The 26188-nt window shown below is 49.6% G+C and overlaps 1 protein-coding gene across 4 annotated transcripts in view; it reads right to left on the bottom strand.

Moving 5' to 3' along the window:
• Window positions 1–1603: 1603 nt before the first annotated feature.
• Window positions 1604–26188, bottom strand: part of TBX5 (T-box transcription factor 5) — a 48230-nt gene continuing 23645 nt past the window's right edge. For all 4 annotated transcript variants that reach the window (XM_082700132.1, XM_082700130.1, XM_082700131.1 and 1 more), the window contains 2 exons: window positions 12939–13165; window positions 1604–3749 (listed from right to left, as the gene is read on the bottom strand). In XM_082700132.1, coding sequence (XP_082556258.1) covers window positions 3175–3749; window positions 12939–13165 — 802 coding nt within the window. In that variant the 3' untranslated portion in view covers window positions 1604–3174. The remainder of the gene's footprint in view (window positions 3750–12938; window positions 13166–26188) is intronic.

Here is a 26188-nt window from a genome sequence, read left to right as displayed (position 1 = left end):
CAGCTCATTCCTTCAACACCATTTCTGCCTCAGGACCTTTGCACAAGCTATCCCCTCTGCCTGAAATGCTTTTCCTCCCAACTTTTCATCTGGCTAATTCCTACCCAACCTTCAGGGCTCAATTCAGAAGACACCTCCTCCAGACCAAGTTAGGACTCCTTGTCTTGTCCCTTTATGACATCATGCATGCTGCCTTCATTGGTCTTCTTGCCTTTGCAATCCACTGATGACACAGGTTACCTAAAGGCTGTTTCTCTCACTAAACCATACACTCCAGAAGGATACAACCTCTATCACCTTGTTCACTACTGTGTCCTCAGCATTTACACATGTCCAGTCCAGAAGAAACATTCACTAAATATACTATAGGAATATAACAATTTACACCATGGCTTTTGACACCTAAACAGTAATAAACTACATGAATATTTGCATGTGACATCCTTAAACCTACCAATTCAGTGGTAGGTTCAATTCAGTCAATTTGTAACCATTGTTTGAAACCCAAAGAAGTGACCGACCATCTGTGATGGAACAAGATGTCCCTTCTCAAAAAGAAAAAAAAAAAAAGTCCCTTCTCTGGCCTATGAAATTTGCGGTGAGCACGTTTTTAGTGATGTTCCATTGGTAACAACTGTTTGATCGTTGTGCCTGAGGGGTGCTAACTCAGTATTCTTCTGATGTTCTTGTGAAAAAATAAGACTGGCTACCTTGTATCATTGGTAAATGAGTTTTGGAAGGTAATTTTTTCAAGCGCAACCTTTTTTCCCCTTAATCCATCAGAACAAATGCTCATTTAGGGTACAGTCAGAATTTATTCAGTGAAATTTTACTAATTCATTCTCTGTGGGAACAAGGATGTCATTGACCTAGTTTCTCCACTGTACCTACAAGAAGTTGAATTGTCATTTCTTGATCATTAACTTACATGTCTTGGGAGTTCTTTGCCTAGGAAAGCTTTCAGGAGGACCTGATTCAATGAATAATTTGTAATCAACTATCCAGTTGTTCCTGTTTCAAGGGGATGTGTCATATCTGATGGTTCTTGATCATTTCAAAGGTGCGGGCATTGAAATCACAAAAACTTTTCAAAACAGCAGCATGAATTTACTTACAATTCTGCTGCTGTGCCCTGTCTTATATGTATCATACAGGACAAACTCACAAATCTTAAATTTGGGGGTTTTAAATAAATAGCCATCGAAGGTCCCAACGGTTGCTTCATTGGGGACCTCCGAAACACTTGATTTCTGCAACCAATTTAAAGAAACAGATCCTTCAGGAAATCAAGTACTAGGTGTTATAGAAAATCTGACCAATATTTTTGGTCAGTTGAGATTCCTGATGATCTTGCTTTTTTAACACTGTCATAAATCCAATGAAAGAAAATAACTCCATCTCAGGGATATAAGCCAGGAGAGAAACATATTCAGCTCCATTACACTCAAGTACAGGATTCCAAATATTCCCTGAAACCAGCAGAAGAAAGAAGATGGGGTCAGAATTATACCCGCAAGACAACTTCTTCCCACGTCCTCCAACTAACTTCTCCTCTATTCGGTCGGTAAAAAGAACAGGGGGAAAAGAAGGGTATTCAAGTCCCTTGTACTTTTTTAAGCACATGGTATTTATTAGGCATTAATTGGCACACAAATATACGAAACGAGTACTTAATTCTCACCCCACCCCTTAGCAACATAAAAAGACATAATCGCATGAAGACACTCACGTACAAACATACTTACACACTCACACGTACTGGGACATACTTAGCCTCACATATTACCCTGTTCTCTTTATTAGGGTCGGTTTAAAAAAAAAATTTTTTTTTTTTAATCAAGAAAGCAAAGCACATTCGGAAAAAAAAAAAAAAAGAAAACGCAAACTTGGTTTTGAGTATTAATAAAATTAAAAGCTCTTGGCCAGCTCCCATGCTGGATTTCATTTCATGTTATTACTTAATTAGAACTCCTATTTATAAATAAATAGTACCAGTAAAATATTACCTCTGAAGAACCCTGCAATAACGTTTTACTTACACGCTTATTTTTTTTTTTTATACTGTTTTCTGCTTTCAATAACCACAGTTTGGTGTCGGCATCTGGTGTCGGTGTGACTTCTTTGGGGAGAACCAATCAGCGAGCAGGTCTGGCCTCTTCTGTAGGAACATTGGGCTTTGCCTGGCATCCGGGGCGGGTCGCCGGTGATGGAAGTCTGGAAGCTTGGGCTGGCTTTGTGTTTTATCAGGACCAATATTTATTTTGGCCTCTTTGCAATGCTTGTCAGCACAGAGGTTGCTTCTTGCTTTATCACAGTTCTGCCCACATGTAAACCAGGGCTTTTCAAGTTTTTCAAAGCAAGCTTTCCGGTCGGGAAGCTATAGGCCACGTTTTAGCGACAGACGGTTGGAAAGACACAGAGCTGGGAAGACGGGAGGGCCAAGGGAGATAGGAGGCCAGAAGGTGGTCAGCGTTAGGAGAGGGCCACGCTGGGCCCCAAGATGATGGGCAACGGAGGAAAAAAATCGGACAAAAGCCGGGACCTGGGGAACCTTTTCAGGAACGTCACATGGTAGAGGTAGTCATTACTTAGTCAAGGGCAGGGTGGCAAAATTTAGGTTTCAGGGGTGGTATATTTGTGGGGGGATCCCCACAAGTACATATTTTGAAACACACTTGCCTCAGACCTCCCCCGAAATAAGGGACTGGGTCCCATTAAGAAAATTGAAAGGAAAAAAAATATATTATTATTTATTATATAACAATGTCAACATTAACACCAAGACAGGGAGGACTCCAACTACACCATTCGGCTAAAACACTCGATAAGGCAAGGCTTTCTGGAGACCGAAAGAAGGAATCCCGGAGGACATCTGGAGGTGGTGTGAACATGGCCGGCCAATGAGTGCGGTGGTCATGGGGCTGGGTGGGGTGGGGGCAGCGGTGGGGGCTCATCTCGTCTCGGTTGGTTTTGAGACGGAAAAACAAAGTCACATTTTTTGAATTGTGGTTTCCAGCGGCTGATTAGATCAGCGCTCTCATGGGTGAAGACTTGAATAAGGAAATGAAAACTGTCGTCCGTGGGGTTTCTCTCTGCTACTGTCTCTCCCTCCCTCTCTCTCTCTCTCTCTCTTCTCTCTCTCTAGCCACTGTCTGCGAGGAAGCAGGTCTCGCTTTAGCTGTTCTCACTCCACTCTGGCACCATGCCAACCCCATGCACCGAGTGATACTGGTGCGGGGACAGGGTCCGTGGCACGCCGTGAGAATAGAGGAACTCGGAGGGCTGCAGGCCGCCGGGCGATGGCAGGCCAGTCTGCGGCCCACACTGCCTGACCACAGGCTGGTGGGCCACGGAGGTCTGGTGCTGGAACATCCCCTCTCCGAGCTGTGGGGAGCCGTGGTTGGCCATGCCAGCCAGCCGGGGGACCAGAGGCCCCGAGGCGAAGTGGGCCGAGAAGTGCTGGTAGGGGAGCCTGTCCATGGGCTGCACCGTGGCCACCGTGCAGCTGCTGTAGGAAGGCACGCTGGGCCATGTGTTGCAGCTGAGGTCCTCCAGGCTGGGCACCGGCTCGCTGGGGGGCGGGGCGCTGGCGTACATGCAGGCCTGCCGCTGTGCTGACTCTGTCCTGTAGGAGGCGCTCAGGCCCTGCTGCTGGGGGTAGCCGGCCCGGTAGAAGGGGTCCTCCTCGCTGGGCGACGTCTCCATGTAGGGCTTCTTGTAGGGATGGTCCGTGGTGGAACATTCTTCATCTGCAGAGACAGGAGGATAGAGACCAGTGAGGCCGGGGCTAGAGGCGGACGTGGCCACGGACTCAAGGACCCCTTCCCCAAGTGGGGGTGGGGGGGACTAGCCCCCATTCTGATCAGTAACAGTGGAGACTTTGAGCGAAGACTTTGACCTTCCTGAGCTCCGTTTCATCTCTAGCACGAAAAGGAGGCTACAGAGGGACGTGCTGACAAAGGGATACTGGAACACAGACTGAGCACCGAGGCCAGGGCTCGGGAGCAGACAACACCCAGAACGTAAAGATGCCTGCTGTCTTCCCTCTGCCCTGGTGTGCACATGCCACGAAGGCGGGACATGGTCTGTGCTCCCCACCACGGTATCCCCCAGAATCCAGAACATACCTAGGAACCAAAGCAAGAATAATACCGTCCACGATTACAGTATGAAGGCACACAAACGGCGTTTACTCTGCCTGGTGCTGTCCGAAGCGCTCTCCGGAAGGGACCCCAGACAGCCGGCCCAGCAACCCCATGGGGTGGGCTCTGTGAGGGTCCCCACTTTGCAGATCACAAAACAGAAGACCAGAGAAGTCAAGCAACTTGCCCAAGGTCTGAGTTACGCAGCTGCTAAACAATGGATCGGGGTTGGGGGCGGGGGTGTCAGAATTCAAGTCATCGAATTAGGCAGGAGTCCCTGCTCTTCGAGACCAGGCTACACACAAGGGCACGCGCTGAGTATCTGTGCAACAGACGGACGGACAGAGGGACAAGTGCACAGATGGATGGGAGCTCGGACGAGTCCCCAGATCCTTCCCTGATGTCTGTGTCGGCAAGTCCCGGTTAATATCACTTAGAGCTGGTACAACCTAACAGGTCACCATTTCTTTATTGAAAAAGTCACTTCCCTTCCCCCAGACACCAGCGAGTCCCCGGTACAGGGCCGTGGAGATCATTCCGTCCCTGAAAGACGGTCTTCCGTGACTAGTCAGGGTCACTGCCTCCTTTGGGAAGGGCTGGGCTCTCTCCAAAATAACACAACGTTTTAAAAACCATCCATGTGCCCAGCACAGCTTTGCATGCACTTTTGGGAGCTCAGGGATCCCCTCAAATCCAGACCCTAAGTTAAGAAGTGTAGACGCATCTGGGTTTCAGTCTGGTTCTCCTACTTCCTCTCTGTGAGAAGCCACAGGCCTCCGCCCTGAGACCTGCGCTCAGCATGTCTGAATCCAAGTCAATAATACTTACCTCACCGGGCCGCTAAGAATTCAATAAATCAAGCCCGTAAATCTCCTGATCTCTGTCAACAAAAGCAGCTCTTGCTGCAAGGGAAACACCACCAGTCAGTCTCTCGGCAGACCTGATACAGAGTAACACGCCTCCAGGTGTTTCCTTCAGGGAAGCCATCTTAAGAGTTTCCAGCAAGGTGTAAATGTCCCACAGATTCATTCCTTTGCTGGAATTTTATTCCCCAGCCTGGAGATTTTTCTGTCCTCCTCTCCCAGTCTCTTTCGAATCAATGCGTGCCTGCGCCTGCGAAGGTCTGTTGTTGGGGGGCGGGGTGTGAAGAAAAGGAAACACTGGGCGCTCCTGCACCTCTGCGGTGATGGTCAGTGGCCTGGGGGCAGGACATGGGACTAAGAGGAGAAGATCATCCTTATTATGTACTGAGCTCCTACTGAGCCAGAATTCAAGTCATCGAATTAGGCAGGAGTCTCTACTCTTCGAGACCAGGCTACACAGAAGGGCACGCACTGAGTATCTGTGCAACAGACGGACGGACAGAGGGACAAGTGCACAGATGGACAGATGGACGGGAGCTCGGGCGAGTCCCCAGATCCTTCCCCGATGCCTGATCTCACAGTAATTCCTCCAGGTGGCCTGTCACAGAGGCAGAAACCGAACTCAGAGAAGTGACCTTCCCAAGGTCACGGAACTAGAAAGGAGCGTGGACTGGAATCCAAGCCAAGTCTGCTTTCCTTACCAATGGCACGTTGCTTCTAGCTCTCTTGATTTCTCACACCGAATGCCACTCACCTAGTTCTCCAACAGAGATGTACTGAGCCGCTCCCAGGTGCCAGGTACTGGGCCCAGAGCGGCCAATAATGAGCCAAAGTCCAGCTCAGTGCACTTGGAGGTGGGAAGGGGGGACCCTCTCCATCTCACCCTGAGCAGTGACGCGGCAGGAGGCTGACAGGTGGTGAAGGGGAGGTGGGCCTTGCATATAAAGCTTCACCCCACAGTGAGTCCTTTGGTTTTGCACCAGATTTTAAAACAGCTCCCCAACTCAAGTAGGAGAGCTTGGGTTTGGGTTCCGTGGAATCCTTCCATGGGCATCACGCCCGGAGTGACACCCACAGGTGGGTGAAGACTCTGACCCCATGTAAACCCATCCAGGCTGGGACTGTACCCACCTCCCAGCGAGCATGTTTATTTTCAGCAAGAATCTTTTCTGGGACACATCTGGGCCCCATAGGACGACCAAACATTTGTCCAGAATAAAAGCCAAAAATGTGGCCTCTCTTCCAGGTGCTTTAAACACATCATGCCAACCGTTGAGATGTGTGAAGATAGCCAGATGAGCTGGTAGCCACTTTTTCCACCTTTCAACAGGGCATTTGTCTTTGGTGTCCTGAAGATGTTGTTACGCTCGACTTTTTCTGTCCTCCCCACCTCCTCCCTCAGTCACCTCGTGCTTCCGTGCTTCCTTCCAACCCAGCCACCCCCACACACACAACAACCCCCCCCCCACGCCCCGGATCCATAAATCTGAATGTTTCCATTGTTGCTAGAATCATAACCTTTGGGTTTTCCATTTAACCAGGGCGTTTCCCCTTTTCAATAATCAAGAGTACAGCTGCAGGGTACCCTTGGCAAGAGAAAAAAAACAAGGCAAATGAACCATTCCCGAGTTTCTGATCCCCTTCCAGATTTGTTACAAGCGAAAAAAGGAAGAATAATATGAAAAAGGCCGGAGCACATTTTGGAAAATCGTAAAATTACACATTCCAGTCTTTAATAACCCAAAGATCTGATGCGGAGTCCTAAGAAAAGCAAAAGTCTGGCTTATTCATGAAAGCGGGTCCCGAGTGTTCTCAAATTCCTCTTGGACCTCATCACGTTGTAAAGAAATTCCAAAGCATGGATCCAAATTTCAGGTCGGTGGTGATCAATGGTTGGGATGGAATCCCTGTGTTTGTTTTGGTCACGGTTTCGGTTCCTTTCTCTTTACTGGGAGCCCGATAACCGGTCAACAGCAAAGCTCTCTTTCCCAGCCGAGCCGTGTTTACCTTCCACAGTTGGGGAACGGGTAGTCAAGCATCAAGTCTTCCATGAGACGGGCCCACAGTTCAGTCCCGGAAAGGTGTGTAGTAAGAGTGGTCCATTACATTCCACCTGTCCTGAACCCAACTGAGTCTGTTGAATACCAAGAAAGCTCTTCCTGATTCTGAGCACCGCATAGCACTGGGAAATATCCCGGCCCCTTGCATTTTTCTAGTGGTTTCTGATTCTGGATGAATGGCTTTAATGATCAATCCAGAGCACAGATTTTAGGGCCTATCTCTGGTTCTCCTTGGCTATGTGGCCTTGGGTAGATCACTGCACCATATCCCAATCTTAGTGCTTGACTAAGTAGGGGGATAATGCTTTAATTTCTTGCAGGAATGGAGATGATAAGTATGCAGATCTTATCTGTCCGAGTAACATGGGTCTCCTCTCTGTTCCCTCTTAGAAGATCAGACAGATGGCTCTGGGGACTGTCCAGGGCTTGAAGGTGCCTGGGGAGGTCCCAGAGCAGGAAAACTCACAAGACTGCTTTTATATTGCTCATCCCATTAAGCAAATATTGTCACTATTCCCAAATGGGTCATTTCGCTTGCCGACTGGGTTCATTTGGATAAAAAATCCTGTTGAACTACCATTCCTTGGTTGGGTGACCTTTGGCAAAGTCAGAAGTGGAACTATGATTCGGGCCTTCTGGGTCACAGCACCCAGTCACCGTCACAGCTCTTTCTGAAGGACAGTCTAGCCTTTCGGCTTTCGTGAAACTCACTTTCCAGAAAAGAGGAAAAGATGGTAACCTTGACCTGATGGGTGGATGGATGGTTAGATGCGTGGATGGACAGAAGGATGCATGAAGGGCGTGTGCATCTCTGTAGTGTGAGATTTTAGCTCAAAGTGGGCCAGACTGAATCAGTATTGTGAGAAGATCCTGAATGGGGAATCAAAAGACTCAGGTCCAACTCTCACTGAACCACCAACTGAAAATCATGACATTTCTTTATTTCCTTATTATCTGTCCCCTCAATGAGAACACAAGTTTGGGGAGAGCAGGAGCCTTCGCCCCCTTGCTGTTCCTTTATCCCATGCACTTGGGACAGTGTCCGGGGCAAAGGAGATGCTCAGCCAATATTAATTCCACGAAGGCATCCCAGATCGCCACTCACCAGCCACACGACCTTAGGAAGCCAATCCAACCTCTTGGTCCCCCGTTATACACCCGCAAATTGGGGATGGAAGACACCCCCGCCCCAGCTCAGGAGCTGGAATGAGGATCCAGTGAAGAAAACAATGTGAAATTGCTCTAAAAAGCACCCAGCACTGACCAAACGCACCCCACAGAACCCCCTTCCTCTCCCACTCCCCTGACTTCCTTTTGAATAGCCAGGGCAGTAGATGGCTTTGTTCAAATCTTTATTTGGGTTGCCTCTGGATTTCTAAGGTTGGGGGGGTATGGAGCGGTTATCAGGGTGGGAGGAGGAAAGAAAGACAGATGAGTGCTCTCCCAGGACCCGGGGTCCTGGATCTGATTGAGTGGCATTGATAAAAGACCTTCCCGGCTCTTTGGGTTCCCTCCTTCGGGAGAGATAGTTTGGAGACAGCCGGGTCCAAACACGAGAAGCCCTCCGACTTGCCTGGCCCTTTGACATTTCACTGGGCCTGCCTCCTGGGCTCCTTGGAAAGGAGACAGACAATGAGGGGAAGTCAGATAGTGGGGCAGGCAGGGGCCCCAAGAGGGGGCGGGGGGGGGAGGGGGGAAGCCACCCATGGAGCCATCACTTCACGGGAATCCCAAACTGGAAGGAAACCTTGCTGATTCTTTATCACCTTACAATGGAGGCTGATGATGAATTGCTTTTTGTCGTCTCTGAGGCACCGGGACAGACGGAGCTCTGCTGGAACGTTCCCTGTCCCTGGGAGCGCCCTTTGGGGGGTGGAGGGAGGAGGGACGGGCAGAGGTTTGTGGCAAGCTGAAAGGGTTCCTGCACGGTGCACACCCCAGGCACCCCGAATGCACGGACCGTGGCTTGAACCCCGGGCAGGACCACTCAGGACAAATCACTCAGTCCCTCTGAGCCTCAGTTTCCACCTCTGTGGAAAGGGGCCATTCTTCCCCTTGTTACGGGCAATGGGCCCTGGGGACTGATTGTACCCACACCTCCAGCCCCTGGCACCACACCCAGGGCTGAGCGCCATCATTTCCCACCTCGCAGCCCGCGACAGCCTCTCAGCAGAGCTCTGGAGCCCATCTTCGTCCCCCCTACCCCCCCCCCCCGCCACGCACCCACCCACCCAGCACAGCAAAATGCCAGCTTCCAAACAGAAACCTCATCATGTCCCTCACGGGTTGAAACCCCTCCGAGGGCTGCCTGTTGGTGTTAGGATAAAATCTAACTGGGTAGCTCAGTCGTTTGACTCTCCGATGCTTGGTTTGGGCTCAGGTCATGATCTCAGGGTCCTAGGATCGAGCCCCGCATCGGGCTCCCTGCTCAGCACGGCGTCTGCTGGTCCTTTCCCCCTGCTCCTCCCCCAGCTCATGTGAACTTTCTCTCTCTCTCTCTCTAATAAATAATCTTTTTTTTTTTTTTTTTAATCTAAAGTCCTTAAAATGGCTTACAAGGGCTAGCAGGGCACTGGCTCCTGCCTTTCTCTGTAGCTCATCTGCCTCCCCTTCCCTTCATTGCGTTTCAGCCACACTGCCCTTGTGTCTGCTCCCCCGGGGGGGGCTGGCTCCCCGTCTTCTCAGGGGCTGCACCCATACCCTTCTCTCTGCCTGGATCCTCAGCCATCTCCCCTGTATTTCCATCTGGGTCCCGCTCTGCAGATCCTGGCTTAAATCCTCCCTGATCCCCCGTTCCTGCCTCCCCGCCCTGCACCATAGGCATCAGCAAGCTCTCTATCTCCTCCATACCGTCCGATCACCCACATAATCAAGCAGTCGCATCACCATATGTAATTATACATCTGACCCGCCTGCAACCGTGAGCTTCCGGTGGCCGGATAACGTGCGCTGGGCACTTCTGGATCAGACACTGTTCTGGGGTTTTGCATGGACCCCCTGGTTCCCATCTCATCATGACCCTACAGGGGAGGTGCTGCTGAGATCCTCATTTTACAGCAAAGAGAACTGAGGCCGAGAATGCGAGCAGCTTGCCCATGGCCACATTTCTGGAAAGCCTCGGCTGCCGGGATGTCCCGCGGCAGACCAGCCACCGAGTCCGGTGTCCCCAGTGGCGGCCTCAAGCTGACCCTGAGCTCACCTGAGGATCCTGCCATCCGAAGAATTCACCCCCTAAAGCCACCTCACACCACCTTCTAGGAGAAAACCTTTGCAACGATGCTGCTGTAAATGCTGAGACTTAAAAAGCACCTGGATGCTTTTTAACTTCTTCCTTCCCTTCTTTTGGGCTGGCCTGAATTTAACTGATGGAACTCCCTAATTCAAACCTGGTGAGCTCTTAAGCAGTACATTTGACTTAGTCTCCAGACCAATCTCTAGTGAAAGATGGCGTTTGGGGGATTATGGCTGATAAGCAAAGGTAACGAGGTCCGTCTACAATGGGACTCGGAGCTCAGACAGAGCCTGCAGACCAGGCATGGGTTCAAATCCTACCTTCGGGAACCAACAGCCCATGATTTTTGCTTTCTGAGCCTCAGTTTCGCTGTTTGTAAAGTGGGTGAATAATAGCACCTACTCAGTAGTGTTGTTGAAAGGCTGGGGCACAGAACCTAGGCAGGGCTTCCCTTCAATGGGACATAGACCAGAAACTTCGTGCAGGTACCTAGGCCCCAGGGGACATCCTTAACCCCTGGCTCCTGCCTGAAGAGGCGGGCATGTTTGCAGGCCTCTGGTCTCCAGCCTAGGCAGCAGTAGACACGCTGGGAGCTGGGCCAGGGGGCCTGTGGAGGTGATAATATTGTACAGAATGTCAAAATTCAAGGAGCTTGGATAGGCTTCAGGTGAGGTCCGGAAACTCAGCCTCCCCTGGGTCAGCTCCCAGTCCCAGGCTTGAACCAAGGACAGCCCTTCCCTCCTTCAAAATGGGAGATGGGTAAATGTCAAATAGTCAGACTGTGTTACTTTCCTCAAGTAACCTCAGCTCCGAGAAGACTGCCGCAGGATCCGTGTCCATCAGTTCTTATGAGCTGACTTAGAAAATAAAGACAAAGACGAAGAAGAAGAGGGAGAAGGAGGAGGAGGAAGAGGAGGAGGAAGAAGGAGAAAGAAGAGGAAGACAAGGGCTAGGAGGGATAAAAGGAGGGGAGGAGGGAGAGAAGGAAGAAGCGGTCACTGTTTCAGACACTGGGCACAGGACTTCTAAAGGCATCGAGTTGGCCACGGAGGCTGGGAGGTATGACAGGCCACTCTTAAAGACTAAGATTTGGGCCTGCCGGAGCAAACCAGTAACTGATTATTGGGTCAACCCTGTGCTAACTATGGCAAGCACCCTTTCATGACATCTTCACACCATGCCTAAGGCACAGGTGCAATCATGAGACCAAATCTACAGATTAGAAAAAAAAAAAAGGCTTAGAGCAGTTAAGGAATTTGCCCCTAATCATAAAAATCTGCAAATGGCAAAGGTGGGATTCATCCCCATTGTACGATATCCCCTCCATATCTGCTTTCTCAAAACTTCACTCAGGAACAGCACGCTCTTCCTCTGTGGATGCTCTGCCTGGAGCCCACAATCAGACCTGACAAACACTGGGCGCTGGCTGGGTATCAGGCGCTCTCGGGAACTCAAGCACTGTTGACAATGTGGGAAAATGAGGCACAGAGAGGCCAGGACGACTGGCTGAGGTCACCCGAGAAGCTGGTGGCAGAGTTGATACCTGAGCCTGTGCCGTCGGGCCCTGTCGCCCACGCTGTCCTCCCCGCGCTGGTCTGCTGTTCACACAAGTGACTGTTCTATCAAGCCGAACTCAACTGCATCTGCTTCGACTCTGGCTCAAAAAATGTGCCACCAGAAATGTCCTTTGGTGTTACAGCCCTCGACTCAGATGACTTAGGAAAAGCCACCCATATCTCATTTGGCAAAGAAGACAATGAAGGGTCTCAGACGGAATTTTAACTAAACTTAAAGACAAAATGCAAGAGAGAGAAGATCGGCTGGGATTTTCTTTTCCATTTTTTTTTCTTTGATTTTGTTTTTGATCTGGAAAGGAGAGAAGAGCTCAGAATCCACCCACCTAAGAGAAACCCTAGCACATAAACCAAAGCACATCCAACTACAAGAAGGCTTCCTGCAGCCTAGCTTATAATACACCCAGAAATTCGAGAATCAGCCACCTTTGCCCACTCGTGGCAGTGAACACAAACTCTGCTTCCTCTTCAGCAGCTAAAAAAAAGCACGAGGCAGCTCTACGTTCATGGAAAGATCATCTACAATGTATTCTTGAGCTTCAGAACCCAAGTTGCAAAACAGTCTAATATCAACTGTTAAAAGCAGAAACAGGGGCGCCTGGGTGGCTCAGTGGGTTAAGCCACTGCCTTCGGCTCAGGTCATGATCTCAGGGTCCTGGGATCAAGTCCCACGTCCGGCTCTCTGCTTAGCAGGGAGCCTGCTTCCCCCTCTCTCTGCCTGCCTCTCTGCCTACTGTGATCTCTCTCTGTCAAATAAATAAATAAAATCTTAAAAAAAAAAAAGAATCGCTTTAAAAGCAGAAACAACTATTTTTATGTGTCTCTGCACACGTGCACACATGTGCATACGTGTGAGCGCATTAAACAGGACTGAACGGTTTTCCCCAAGGAAGGGGCCCCAGAACTGAAGGAGACATGTCAAAGGAAGATCCTTTACTTTTACTGAACAGTTTGAATTTCTTACAATTCCCATGTATTTTTATATTGCTTACATTTTTCAAATACATAAGTGTACTTTTTTCCCCCAAGGAAAAGAAGGAAACACAGAAAAAGATCGTCACACTCACCTTTCCTCTTGGTGCAATGGTAAATCTGACCGTGCTCCTGGGGCAGTGGGTATGGGTTGGGTGGGGGCAGGAGGTCCTGGGAGGGGCCAGACACACCATTCTCGCACTGGTACTGGGACCCCAAGTTGGATGAGGCAGAGAGAGCTCGAGGCTCACTGCTGAAAGGACTGTGATTGGAGGCTACTTTTTGTCTTACTGTGCTCCTGGGAACCACGGGATATTCTTTACTGAAAGAGAGAAGATGGGAAATAACATTGATCAGTGCCCTGATAGAGATCCCCCCCGCAGGCGGAACCAAAGGGTCAAAGAATCCACCAGAAATGCATCACAGGATAAGAAACAAAGGAGTCTTTGATGAGCACCATGATCCAATTATACCCGAATACACCGAATATGACAGACACACATATTCACGCACTAATTTTTCATGACTTATACATTAGGCAAGTAGGCTTATGAACAGTTCTATGTGCATGCCGAAAACCAAATGATCATCTCCCATGAAGAACCCCTCTTCACATGGCATTTTGAAATACTTCAACCTAATGTATATGTCTTTGAATTCCCTAATTCAAAAGCTAGAAGAGCTGAGTAGTCACTTAGACTGAACTTCTGGGTTTCCATCTTTAAGACAGGGCTAAGGGAGCACCTGGGTGGCTCAGTGGGTTAAAGTCTCTGCCTTCGGCTCAGGTCATGATCTCAGGGTTCTGGGATCGAGCCCCACATCGGGCTCTCTGCTCCGTGGGGAGCCTGCTTCCTCCTCTCTCTCTGCCTGCCTCTCTGCCTACTTGTGATCTCTGTCTATCAAATAAATAAATAAAATCTTAAATAAATAAATAAATAGATAAATAAATAAATAAAACAGGGCTGAGGTCTTCATCCAACCTTAGTGAAGAAGTCACTGACCACCTAGGATACTCAGGTATGATCCCCCGTTACCCTCATCTGGGGAGTTTGCTGCCCGTGCCTTCGAATTTCCTTTTGAGTGGCTGTATTTGTCACCACAGACATTAATATTTAACTTCTCCTCCATGCCTTGGTTTTCCCATCTGTGGAATAGGGCTAGTAAAAATCCCCAGTTCAAAGCGTTGCTGAGACAAGAAATGAATTAATACGTGTGAAAGACTGAACAGAGCAAGTGCTCCACAAAGGGGAAGCATCCTCATTACGCCATTATTTTGAGAGAGTGGGGGCAGAGAGAAAGAGAGGGTGAGAGAGAAAGAAAGGAAGAAGGAAGGGCAAAGACAAAGGAAACAGAGCACAGAGCATGGGATCTAAGATTAGGCAGATCCAGATTACGTCCCATCTCCATCACTTACAGACTGTGTGCCCTTCGGAGCCTCGGTGGTCTGAGTAGGTGAACCAAGCAGAATAAAACCCAGTCACGTCCTCTCAATAACATCCTCCCAAGGGCTCAACATGTGGTTCCTCACCCTTTTAGGAGACACCACCCACAGGTCCTTGCATTCAGCTTTCAGACCAGTATTCCCACTCTCTTCCTCATGAGGGCTAGGGGTCTGCAACAGAAGCTTCCCCAGGAAGGAGGGAGGGGTGCTCAGCAGTCCCAGGACCCCCCACTGGAAGCCAGGTGGGTGGGAGGGTCAGAGTGGGAGTCTGTAGAGGACCTGGAAGGAGGGGTGGCTCCAAGACCAAAGGGAGAAGCGAGAGAAGCTTTCGCACACACACACCTAAGAGGAGAATGGTCTGGCCTAGAGCACACGTTCATCCAGGCAGGGGAGGGGGCTGCCAAAGCGGAAATTGTGGGCAGGAGAATCACAGTTACACCGTGCAGGCGGTCGGAGGGGTGACCCAGCTCTTTTCTGGAAGGCAACGGGATAGCAGCCCCTTTCTTAAAATCACACAATACCCAGATGCAGCAATCCAATTACTATACATTTTCCTAAGAAGTTGTTCAAGTCAGGGGTGCCTGGGTGGCTCAGTTGGTTAATTGTCTGCCTTCAGCTCGGGTCATGGTCCCAGGGTCCGGGGATCGAGCCCCACTCTTGCACTCCCGTTCTCTCTCTCTCTCACTCTTATTCTATTTTAAAAAAAATAAAATCTTGAAAAAAAAAAAAAAAGTTGTCCAAGTCTGTGTGCAGGGACATAAGCATGAGGCTTCTCTCTGCAGCACTGTCTGTCATAGGGAAAAAACAAGAAACAGCCTAAACGCCTTCATGAATGAGTGGTTAAGTCAACTCTGACAGTGTGGAGAATGGAATATTATACAGGGTTCAAAAAGAATCTGAAGACTGTCCGTACAGGGATGCAGAAAGCTATGTAAGACAAACCAAGGCAGGAGGACAAGGAACAGTGTCTAACTTACGAAAACTGCCAGGGCTTCCCTCAGGAACTGGGGATGTGGGAAAACTTTAAGGGCACTTACAGTTTTGTGCAAAGCGGAGCCCTGTTTGGGTGAAAAGTAAAACAAAGACGAAGACAAAAATACTGGATGCCGCCTGAGTGGCTCAGCTGGTTAAGCAACTGCCTTCAGCTCAGGTCATGATCCTGTAGTCCCAGGATCGAGTCCCACATTGGGCTCCCAGCAACATGGGGAGTCGGCTTCTCCCTCTGATCTTCTCCCCTCTCACACTCTCTCTCTCTCATTCTCTCTCTCAAATAAATAAATAGATAAAATCTTTTTTTTTTTTTTAAAGAGGAAGATATTCAAAGCCCTCCTCACGCTTCTCCCAAGAAGACTACTTGCAGGTGGGTGGGGGAGAACAGGACTTGAATCTGATTCCAAGTCACGTGGAAATGCAGAGAAGCTGCTACTTCCAGGAAATGCCCAGTCTTCATAAAACGCCCCGGAAATGAGTCCTTGACCCAGCCCCCATGCCTGAAGCTGTAGCACACCCAGCCCAACATTCTCGCTAACCCAGTGAGCTCAGATAAAGCAGGTCTGTGAAACGAGGAAAATGCTAAGATAATGCGGAGAAACCGCACCTTCTACTCCGAGTACCCCCACACACACACCAATACCTTCCTATCCCTGAAGAACCCACTGGACCCTGATTTCTATTCACATAGTTAAGAATCTGGATGTAGTGGAAAGAAGGAAGGTTCTGGATTTGGGAAGGCATGTGTTCTCTAAAAGATCCGCCAGCTAACGCTGTGTGGCCTCGGATGAAGCACCCAACCTCTCTGAGCCTGACGAGACTGTTGAAAAGATCCCACCAGATGCCCTAGAAAATACCTGGCACTTGGTAGAAACTTCTATCGCGCCTTCACAAAAATGACTCACACTTTCAGCCCACAGAATTTCTCAGGGGAAGCAGTCCCATAGCCTGTCTCCCTGACTTGGGAGGTCTTTACTCAGGGGAAAACGGAAGGGTCTAAATTTGGATTTTTAAAATGACGTCTTTATTTTCACTAATCTTGAACTGAAATTGAGCGTTCCTTTCTGCTCCAAATGTAGGCAACAAGCCACGGCTGCATTAGCAGTGGTAGCGACTGTCATCAACAGAAACGAAGTAATTTCATTTCCACCCAGCTGCTGCACATGCCTCAAGATACCATTTGTGCTTATCACGGCTTCAAAATTACAGTCCTTTAGGACCTGCTGCTAGATCCCGTTATTTAAGGCATGTAGGAAGCACACGTAACTCCACATCGCCGTCGAAGAACATTTTGATGACTACGTTTCAGGATCGCTGGTTTGCTTTTGGCCATCTATGCATTTAATAGGTTGCCTTTCACCATATTATTCTGAGACAGGGGACCCATAAGGTCCACTGGACCACCAGAGAGGCCCATGGCACCAAACCACCTAAGTAAGAACGTCTCCCTAGAAGAAATAACGTATCAGCAAATCCCCAACTTAGTTGTGACTTTTGCCATAAACCTACTTTTTTTTTATGCCTTAAAAGTCCTCCTGAAATCAGGTCAGGTACCAAGAACACGACATCTAACATGGCATGAGGGCTGCTTCACTGGCCCTTTCCATCCTTTCTGAGACCCTATGAAGTAGGTTTTGTCCCCACATTCTGGGATGAGGCCACCAAGGCCTTGGGAGGTCACCAGCTCACCCATGGTCCCAGAGCTAAAACTGACACAATCAGGATTCTAACCGCTACTCCTAGGCATGCTCCTGATGATTTTTTTTTTCCATTTCTAGGATGCAAATAAACCCGTAGAGGAGCAGGGTGCTCAGGGCCCACGATTCCTCTCCTGCTTTTCCCACCCCTCGGGGGGCAACCATCTCCAGACCGGCCCCTGCCTGTCATGCAAAAGCACATCAGAGTAGCCAAATAGGGCACACGGAGCGTCTGCCAAGTTTCCATGAGGCTACAGGGCCCTCACGACACCCGGGGGTCCCCCGGCGGAGCTTTCCTGTGGCATGTACCACCTCTGAACCAAAGCTGGAACTATCCTGAGCAGCCACACTACTCCAAATCTCCCCCTGGGGCCAGAAGTCTGAAAGGAATGAAGTTCACTTTACAGTCCTCTCTGTGGCTCCAGCTACGTAATGGAAAAAAAAAAAAAAAAAAAAAAGAAGAAGAAGAAGAAGGAGGAGGCGGGAGATTATAATAATAATAATAAAACATTATTAAAAGTTGTCCAATCTCGCTGGCAAATCCATTTGGGCCGCTTAGTTCCAGAACCAAGCTGCCGGAGCTCCAACAGGAAAGGGGAAATCTCTTTTAGTTTTATATTCTTAATGGGGACGTTTGTTTTTTTTTTTTAATTAAAGAAAACAACTCCCCCCCGCCACCACCACAGGGGGGGAAAAATTGGCTGAGGGATTTTACAAGAGAATGTATCAATGGACTCCGCGGAATTCTCCCTTCCAGCGCTGCCAAATTGCAAAATTACTCTCTGGAAAGGCCAAATCCTGCTTTTGATTAGTAACACTCACAGAAGTGGGAAAGCCGTATTATCCCAATAACCACTCGTCCCTCGCAGCTTGTTTTTCCCCAGGGCGCTGGCAACGCCCTCGCCGCTGTCAATCAGGAGGAGCACGTCCCCAGGTCCATCGGACAGGTGTCAAAATGGGTGCGTGCAAGGGTGAAGTGTGTTCTCTACCAGCGCGGGGCTACAGAGGCAGAGGGAGGAGAACACGGCAATCACACGGGCTGTGGGCATCTTCCGGGCTCCCTGACCCAAGGAACACGACCTGTGGCCGTGCGACCCTCTGTCGACCGCGCTTGTGAAGACAGACTCTGGCCCTGCAGCTCGCGAGCATTAGCGAGGAATCCAGGGCACAAAGGAAGCAAAGGAAAAGTGGAGAAGCTCCTGCATGTCTGGGAAGAGAGGCGGCAACAGAGAGCTCTTTTTCTCAGACTAATTCCCATCCTTGTCCCCCACCTCCAACTCCTCCTCAGCCTTGGTCTCTGGTGCTTTCTCAAGGCTCCAGCCGCTCTGCTGGTCGACTCACGCGCGTTCCCTCTGGGCAACCAGCACACTTTGTTGGCAGGGTTAGCGACACTTAGAGGTAAAGACATTGTGGCTCAGAGAGGGTAAGCACCTGGCCCCAGATAGCACAGCTAAGAAAAGGATAAAGCTGAGCTTGGCCCTGGATCAGCGCTATTCCCAAGTTCTTGCCAGCGAACTTCTACTCGGTCCTGGGACGGCGCCTTCATACCGACGAGGAACACAGAGCAGCAGGGAGACAGAGCCACCCTGTTCTATAAGGCCGTCTGGGGCTGACGGCAGGACACAGGCTGCATGGGCAACGTCAAGGGCTACTGGTCAATCTGTCCATCCTACCATCTGAGCCATTTTTAGGTTACCGGGATGTCCCAAGCCACCGCTGTCTCTGCCGTTGGCCGCAACCCTGCCGATGCTAGCCAGGGCCCCCAGCACCTCGGCTCTGCCCGGGGGTGTCGCAGCCCGCAGACTGGCTTCTCCCCATCTCGGGCCCCCTCTCACGTTCTGTTCCACGTGAGCGAGTGCAGTGAATGACGCCATTGTCGCCGGGTCTGGGTTGTAAAACATTACAAGGGAACACTGAGATCCACGGCCAAACTGCCCGCCGCCAGCTAACGAACGCCCCCAAGAACGTTTTCCACGGCGGCCGACTGAATCGGTCTTTTCACGGGAGCAGGTGGCAGGGGCGCCGGGGTGCTGGGGTGGGGGGGCGCGGGGCAGGGGGCGGTGGCTCGCTCGAGGACAGGCAGCCTCTCTCAAACGATTGACCGAGCGGGGCAGGGCTGGGACTCAGGATCCCCGTCCTCCTGGAGCGAGTTCCTCCTCTGGCCAGTACCCTGATCTGCGACTAAAATTCAGAAAGGGGCCCCATCATCCCACAAGAGCGCTCACGACTAACTTTCTAATTCGCTCCGGGACGCTGTTCTGATCTAGCGTGGCGGGATGCCTGGGCCGGACTGAGCTCGGGACAGATCCTCATTGCTGCCTCTTTCCTGTCTACGGTGCTTTACGGGTCGCTCTAGGACTCAGTTCCCCTGCAGCCCGCAAAGCTGGAGAAGTGCATAGTGAGAACGGGGTGCACAGAGAAGCCGCATGCCTTTCATTTTGGTTCTGTCTCCTAAAAGTAGCAATTTTAACAAGGTTAACCATGCCTCTGTCTTAGTAGTTTCTTTTTTGTTTGTTTGTTTTCATGATTTTGGAGGGAGGATGGGAAGGTAGAGAGGACTTTCCGAGGTTTGGCTGGGGTCTTTCTGGAGGACGGAAGACTGAAAGGGTCCAGATTAACAGACCTTTCTCGAATTGCTTCCTGTACCGAAGGGGATGGTCTTGAGGCCTTGGTTCTGCCCTGGGGGCTCCTCGGTCACACAGAAGAAAATCAATATTTTCTGATCCCTGATCCCACCAGGGCAGTAGGATTCGAGGAGAGCCAAGAGATTCCAGGATGCCTCCCTCTATGGGTTTAAGCAGCACCCCCCCCCCCACTTGCGGCAACTTTGGTCGGAGAGCCCGGGCTCCCTTGTTAAATCTCTAGGTAATTCACCATGTGGGTGGTTGTGTGGAGTGGGGCGTTTGAAGTCGGACGTGCCTCACTTCGGTACCTGGCGTCAAACCTGGCCACGGGGGGAGCCGGCTCGGTTCCACCTTTCCCTGAGCCTCAGTATTCTGTCTGTAAAATGGGAATGATAAGACTCACTGCCTCCTGGTGTTGTAAAACAATACAATGCAGGGAAAGATTTAGCATATATTGGGACGCACGGCTCAGTGTGACACCAGCTTACAGATTGCCCAGGATTCAATTCGGAAGCAGAAGTTCTTACATCGCAAGGTCTCCAGATGGCCTATGAGCCCCCTTTTCCCCTCCCAAAATATTAGATAGTTAGAACTTGTAAATTTTTCTAGGGAGAAGTCCACACTCATATCACCTACTCAATAAAGCTTTGAGCAACACAACAGGGGCAGCTCCAGAATCACGGAGAAAGCCCTGGGTCGTTGCACGGAGCACGGATGAGGTCAGCCTTGGCCTCAGTCTCTCCACTCACAGGAAGGGAATCATGAGGCCCACGTCTCACGTCCTTGTCGTGAGGCCTAGAGCAAGAACTATGACGGGATACAACAGACAGAAACTCGTCATTTTGGTTCTGTCTCCTAAAAGTAGCAATTTTAACAAGGTTAACCATGCCTCTGTCTTAGTAGTTTCTTTTTTGTTTGTTTGTTTTCATGATTTTGGAGGGAGGATGGGAAGGTAGAGAGGACTTTCCGAGGTTTGGCTGGGGTCTTTCTGGAGGACGGAAGACTGAAAGGGTCCAGATTAACAGACCTTTCTCGAATTGCTTCCTGTACCGAAGGGGATGGTCTTGAGGCCTTGGTTCTGCCCTGGGGGCTCCTCGGTCACACAGAAGAAAATCAAGCAGCTTCTGGTGACCTTTAGTTCAAATCACGACCTTGGCAAAGTCACCCCAAAGCAACCACCCTTGCAGGAATGCTAAACGGCCCACGTGCTAACGTAAAAATCGGTCCCTCCACCTAAAAACAGTAAAAGTAAATAATAATAATAATATATGATATTATTATAATATTCATAAATATTATAAAATATTTATTAAAATATAAAAATAATATAGAATATACAATAATAAAACAAAATAATAAAAAGATATATTATTTTATAATATAAAATATTTATAGATATTTATATATGTTATATATTATATACTACATATTTATAAAATATATTACATAAATATATACTTATAAAATATATTATATATAAATATGTAAATATACACATACTTATAAAATATTTATAAATATTTATAAAAATATAAAATATAGAATGTAAAGATAATAATAATAAATAAAACCTTGAAAAAAATAAATCTCCCCAGGAGAAAGAGGACTCACTGCAAGAGTTCATTTACACAAAATTCTGAACAGACAAAACTAACTTACAGTCAAAAGAAAAAGGGTTGAAACACGGATTGCTTCTGGTGGGGGTGTGGAGGCAGGAATTAACTGGGACGGGGCATGAGGGAAATGTCTGGGGTAAGGGAATGTTCTATATTATGACGGGGCTTGGATTTTGTAGGAATGTGCATTTGTTAAAAAGTGAACGGTGCACTTAAGATTTGTGCATTTCACCGTATGTAATTTTACCTAAAACGGAGATTTGTGAGCAAAAATTGAATCTTAGTTAATGATACGCATGCAGAAGAACAGAGGAGTGGAATGTACTCATGTCTGCCACTCAGTATGAAACGCTTTAAGAAAGAAGATGGATGGATGGATTAGAGAATGTCTGGTTGGATGGACAGACAGATGGATGGATGGGTCAGGGTTTGGATGGATGGACTAGGGGATGGGTGGATGGATGGATGGGTGGATGGATGGATGGATGGGTGGATGGGTGGATGGATGGATGGGTGGATAATAGGACAAATATACAGCAAAATATTAACTACAGAACCTAAGCAGTGGGTATGTGGGTGTTCACTGTACAATTCTTCATGTTTTCTACAGATCCTCCATTTTTCATAATAAAACATTGGGGGAGCACTGTAGGCACTTCTCATATTCAGCCAGGGTTGAGCACTTAGAGCAAAGGTTATTTTTTTATAAAATAGTCCAGCACATGGGATCTATTTCCAGATCTGTTTCACGCATTTACCTGAATGCCCTTGCTCATGCTGCGGAGCCCAGGGACTACCCAGGTACAAGCAGGGGACCCCTCCATCAGAAAACCTGTCAAAGGGTAGTTTCTGAGCCCTCCCTAGAGCCACCAATTCAGAACCTCTGAGAATGAAACCCAGAAATCTGCTTTTCTTAACAAGCTTCCCCTGCCCCCAGGTAATTTCAATGTCTGCAAAAGTCTGAGAAGCACTGCTTAAACGTGAGTGAGTGATTTGCCCACAGACACAGTCCCTGAAGAGCAGGTAGGTGCTGGGGCAGCGGGTGGGGGAGGGGAGGGTGGGGACAGTGTTGCAGACTAACAGGGGGAATTAGTCTGTTAGCGGAGTTATCTGGGAGGGGGAGGTTGGGGCAGAGGATGGGGGGGGTGGGAGGGCTGTTCTGAGCCTCCATATCCTCAACAGACAACCTCGAGCCAAGGTGAGACCCCTTGGGACAAACCTCAATTTTGCAACTTAGGCTGGCTCAGCTTCCCAAACACAACCCCCTCTTGTTTTCCGTAAATTCACACTTCTCTGGGGGAAGCCGTGTGGCTAGCCAAAAGCTCGGCAAGAAGCAGGGAGTTAATGCCATCTCCAGAATGTTGTCTTGGAAATCACTGCTCATTAACCGGGCATTCCGATTACCTTTAACCGCAAGCATGGGAATACAAGAGTGCGAAGCCATTTGAGAAGTGACCATTTGAGGTTAAGGAACTGAACGTTAATTTAGAATCAGGAAGCCAGGCCCCGAGAAGGAGGGGTGGTGCCAATGGAAGGTTTTTAACCTTTCGGGAGCCCCAGAACCCTGAATCCCTTAAAGTGGTTTGAAATTTTTGTCTATTTATATCTTGTGAGTTTTTCAGACAGTCCTTGGCTTTCATTGGACTTTCAATAGGGACCCTGATTAGGAAACCCAGCCCTTCTTGGAGGAAGAAGATGGAGATCAATAAAAATCACTTAGAGGGGCGCCTGGGTGGCTCAGTGGGTTAAGCCTCTGCCTTCGGCTCAGGTCATGATCCCAGGATCCTGGGATCGAGCCCCAAATTGGGCTCTCTGCTCAGCGGGGTGCCTGCTTCCCCCTCTCTCCCTGCCTGCCTCTTTGCCTACTTGTGATCTCTCTGTCAAATAAATAAATAAAATCTTTTTAAAAATATTTTAAAAAAATCACTTAGAGGCAGATGAGTCTCTCCTCCTAAGAAACCAAGCTCACGGCCAGGATTCTTCCCCCTGACCAGCTGCGTGGCCCTGGCCACGTCACCCTGGCCTTTGGCTTCCCAAGGACATGGACCCCGTCTCAATGCCTGACATCAACCCGTCTGGGCCCGATGTGGGGCCAAGTGCTTCCATGCCTATGGGGATGGTGTTAAAATATGGGGACACACTCTGACTCTCCTTCTGTCTAGAGGAGGAATCCCTGCCCCTGGAATTCGGTCCCCCCTTGGTTGAGTCCCATTCAACACCAGAATGCAGCAGAAGGGACGCTACAGTTTCCAAGGGCTGGTGAACAGAGCCTCGCCGCTTCTTCCTGGTTGTCTTGGGGGGAGTCCACAACCGTGGAAGGAGTTTGACTCCCCAGGGACCGGCCGTGTTGGCCAGGCCGGGTGCACATGCTCCAGGAGACAGCCCCGCTGACAGCCCAGCCGAAAGCCAGCATGGAGCATGGGAGACAGCAGTGTCCCAGTCCGGACATCCAGCCTGGTGCCATCAGCTACCTGCCACCCCAGACAACACCGGAAGGCAGTCAGGGATGGCCCAGATGACCCCTTTCTAAGTTCCTGACCCACAAACCATGAACAAAATAAAAGTGTTTCGTGTTACCTCATGCTTTGCCTTGCATACAGTGGCGACCAGCCAGAACTGAGGTCGTCTGCACTTCCACGTCCCTTGAACGAGCCGTGGAGGCACAGAGCAAGTGGTTTCTAGAGCTTTGGCTCTTCCCGGATCTACCCTCACATACAGAGAGAGAGGATGGCCTAGCTTGCGGCCCAGGGCTTCCCAGCCAGCCCCAGGGAGACCCGGGAATACTCCGTTATGTAGCAAGAGTCATCAGGACACACGCATTACCTCCTCCACCCGCGCAACAGCCCTGGAGGTAAGTTCTGTAATTATCTCCCATTTTACAGATGAGGAAGTAGAGGCTGGGTGGAGTTGGGGGAGCCCAACCACGGAGCCTTCTTCCCCGGGGATGCTGCCCCTCTGGGGTCTGATTCACCTCTGCCGCCTGAAGACCTGCCCCAGCATGAGCACTTCATCGGTATGTCTTCCCACATAACAGACTGACAGAGCCGACACTGGAAAAGTAAGTGACTCTCCAGTCCTCAGTTTCTCCTTCTGCAAAATTGGAAGAGACGCTGTCTCCTCTAGTCCCTTCTGTCTCGAGAATGTCACGTTCTTGGAGCAACTGTCCCCTTTTTCCCCCTCCACTGTGCCACCCCAGGGGGCTTTCGGAGACTTTCTGACCCTTCCTCCAGACTTGCAGATCCCTGCCGGCTTCTACCCTGACCCAACCCAGAAAACCCTTCTTCCCAACACACGCAGACCCCTCTTCCCACAAGGCCTCCCTCCCAGCCTCTCCTCCCCTCCTTCCTCCACCGCCCCTCCCCCCATCACTCCCACCCCCTCCCCCAGGGGCCCCGGCCTTGGCGTCTAGTACCTTCCACTCTTAGGAAGTTCACAGCTTGCCTGAACACAGCTTAAAGACTAAAGCAAAGGTCAAAGAAAGCAACCTATCATGGAAAACCAGGGCCTAGGTCATTTCAAACAGCGAAAGCTCCCACGCCTTTCTTGTTAAGATGAGCATTTAGGGATATTTCTCCAATTTCTGTTACTTGCATATCACCTTGACAAGTCCACCAAAATTTTATACCAGTTCTACTCTCATTTAATTACTATTTTCCCTTAAATAATCAACCTTACCTCTCCCCCGCCCTCCTTGCTCCTTCCTCAGAACTTACTCTCATTCCAAGCAACGTTGTCTCTAAAAATCTGCCTGATGTTCCCACGTCTGTATACCTTCTAAAATCTTCCCATCTGTCACCAGGCTAGAGGTCCCGCAATTTGGGAAATATTATTTGTTTAGCGTAACACGTTTTCTTAAGCCGCGGATTAACCTTTCGAAACGACCTGGGCACATATTCTAATCGGTCAGCTGGAGACAGGATTTTAAAATAATTTCATCTTCTTTTTTGTGCTTTTTCCACAGCTCACCCGTTTTTATAACAAGCGGTTCTTGCTTCTGCAACCAGAGCCCATAAATGAGCGGTGGAAAAACAACTAAGACACCATCTGCATTTTCCAAACGCAGAGAGGCGGGCTCGGAGAGATAGGGTGAGTGTCCAGACGTTTGCCAAGCTAATCCAGACGTTATTTATGTGGGCTACGCGCAGGTCCGTGTCCGGCCCTCTCCCCTTCTTCCAACTGTTGGAATTAGAGGAAATGTCATTCCTCCTGCTTTTTCCCCCTCTTGGGCCAGCTGTCACCGGGTGTGTGGGGGACAGGAAACAGGATTACAAGATGAACAGGGAGCCTGCCATTCTGGCCTGGCTGTTATCACGGCCGACTCTGGACAGCCATCTTCCCCACTTGTCACTGGGAGCTGGGACCATAGCCCGGAATAAATGCCGAGTGAGGACAGAACTGGGAGTAATAGGGAGTCTTCTCCCAAATCAGATACACTGCCTAGGAGCCAGGCACCCTACAGACACTTTCTCATATAATTCTTATAAGAATCGTGGAAGGCGGAGGCTGTCATTTATGCCCATTTTACAGATAAAGATACTGAGGCTCTGTGAGGTTAAGTCACTTGCCCGAGGTCACATGCTCACAAATGCAGAGCGAGGATGGAAGCCAGGTTCGTCTGAGTCCCAGAGCCTTCTGTTGGAGCCACTCTGTCTTACTCCTCCTCCTTCCCAGGGGCCACGTGCACAGGACTGGGCAGATGACCCCGTCTACTCTTCCGGCCTGGTCAGTGCTCAGATCAGCCCTCTGGCTCCCCAGTGCAACTCCTAACACGGCCACAAAGACACACGTGGTTCTTTGGCTGCAGGTTTGCACCCAATATGTCAATTAGTGCCTACGGACTACCAGCCAACCCTGTCCCGCCTTTTTCTGCAAGTGCCTACCCAAAGAAGACACGTAGACGACCCCTCAGCCAACCTGCACTGATAGGGGGATGATCAGGACAGCCAGTTCAGACCAAAGTAGAGCCATCCGCCTAAA

This window comes from Mustela nivalis, assembly GCF_964662115.1.
Source record: "Mustela nivalis genome assembly, chromosome: 14".
In the NCBI taxonomy this organism is placed as follows: domain Eukaryota; kingdom Metazoa; phylum Chordata; class Mammalia; order Carnivora; family Mustelidae; genus Mustela; species Mustela nivalis.
This window is presented reverse-complemented; position numbering and strand designations above follow the sequence as displayed.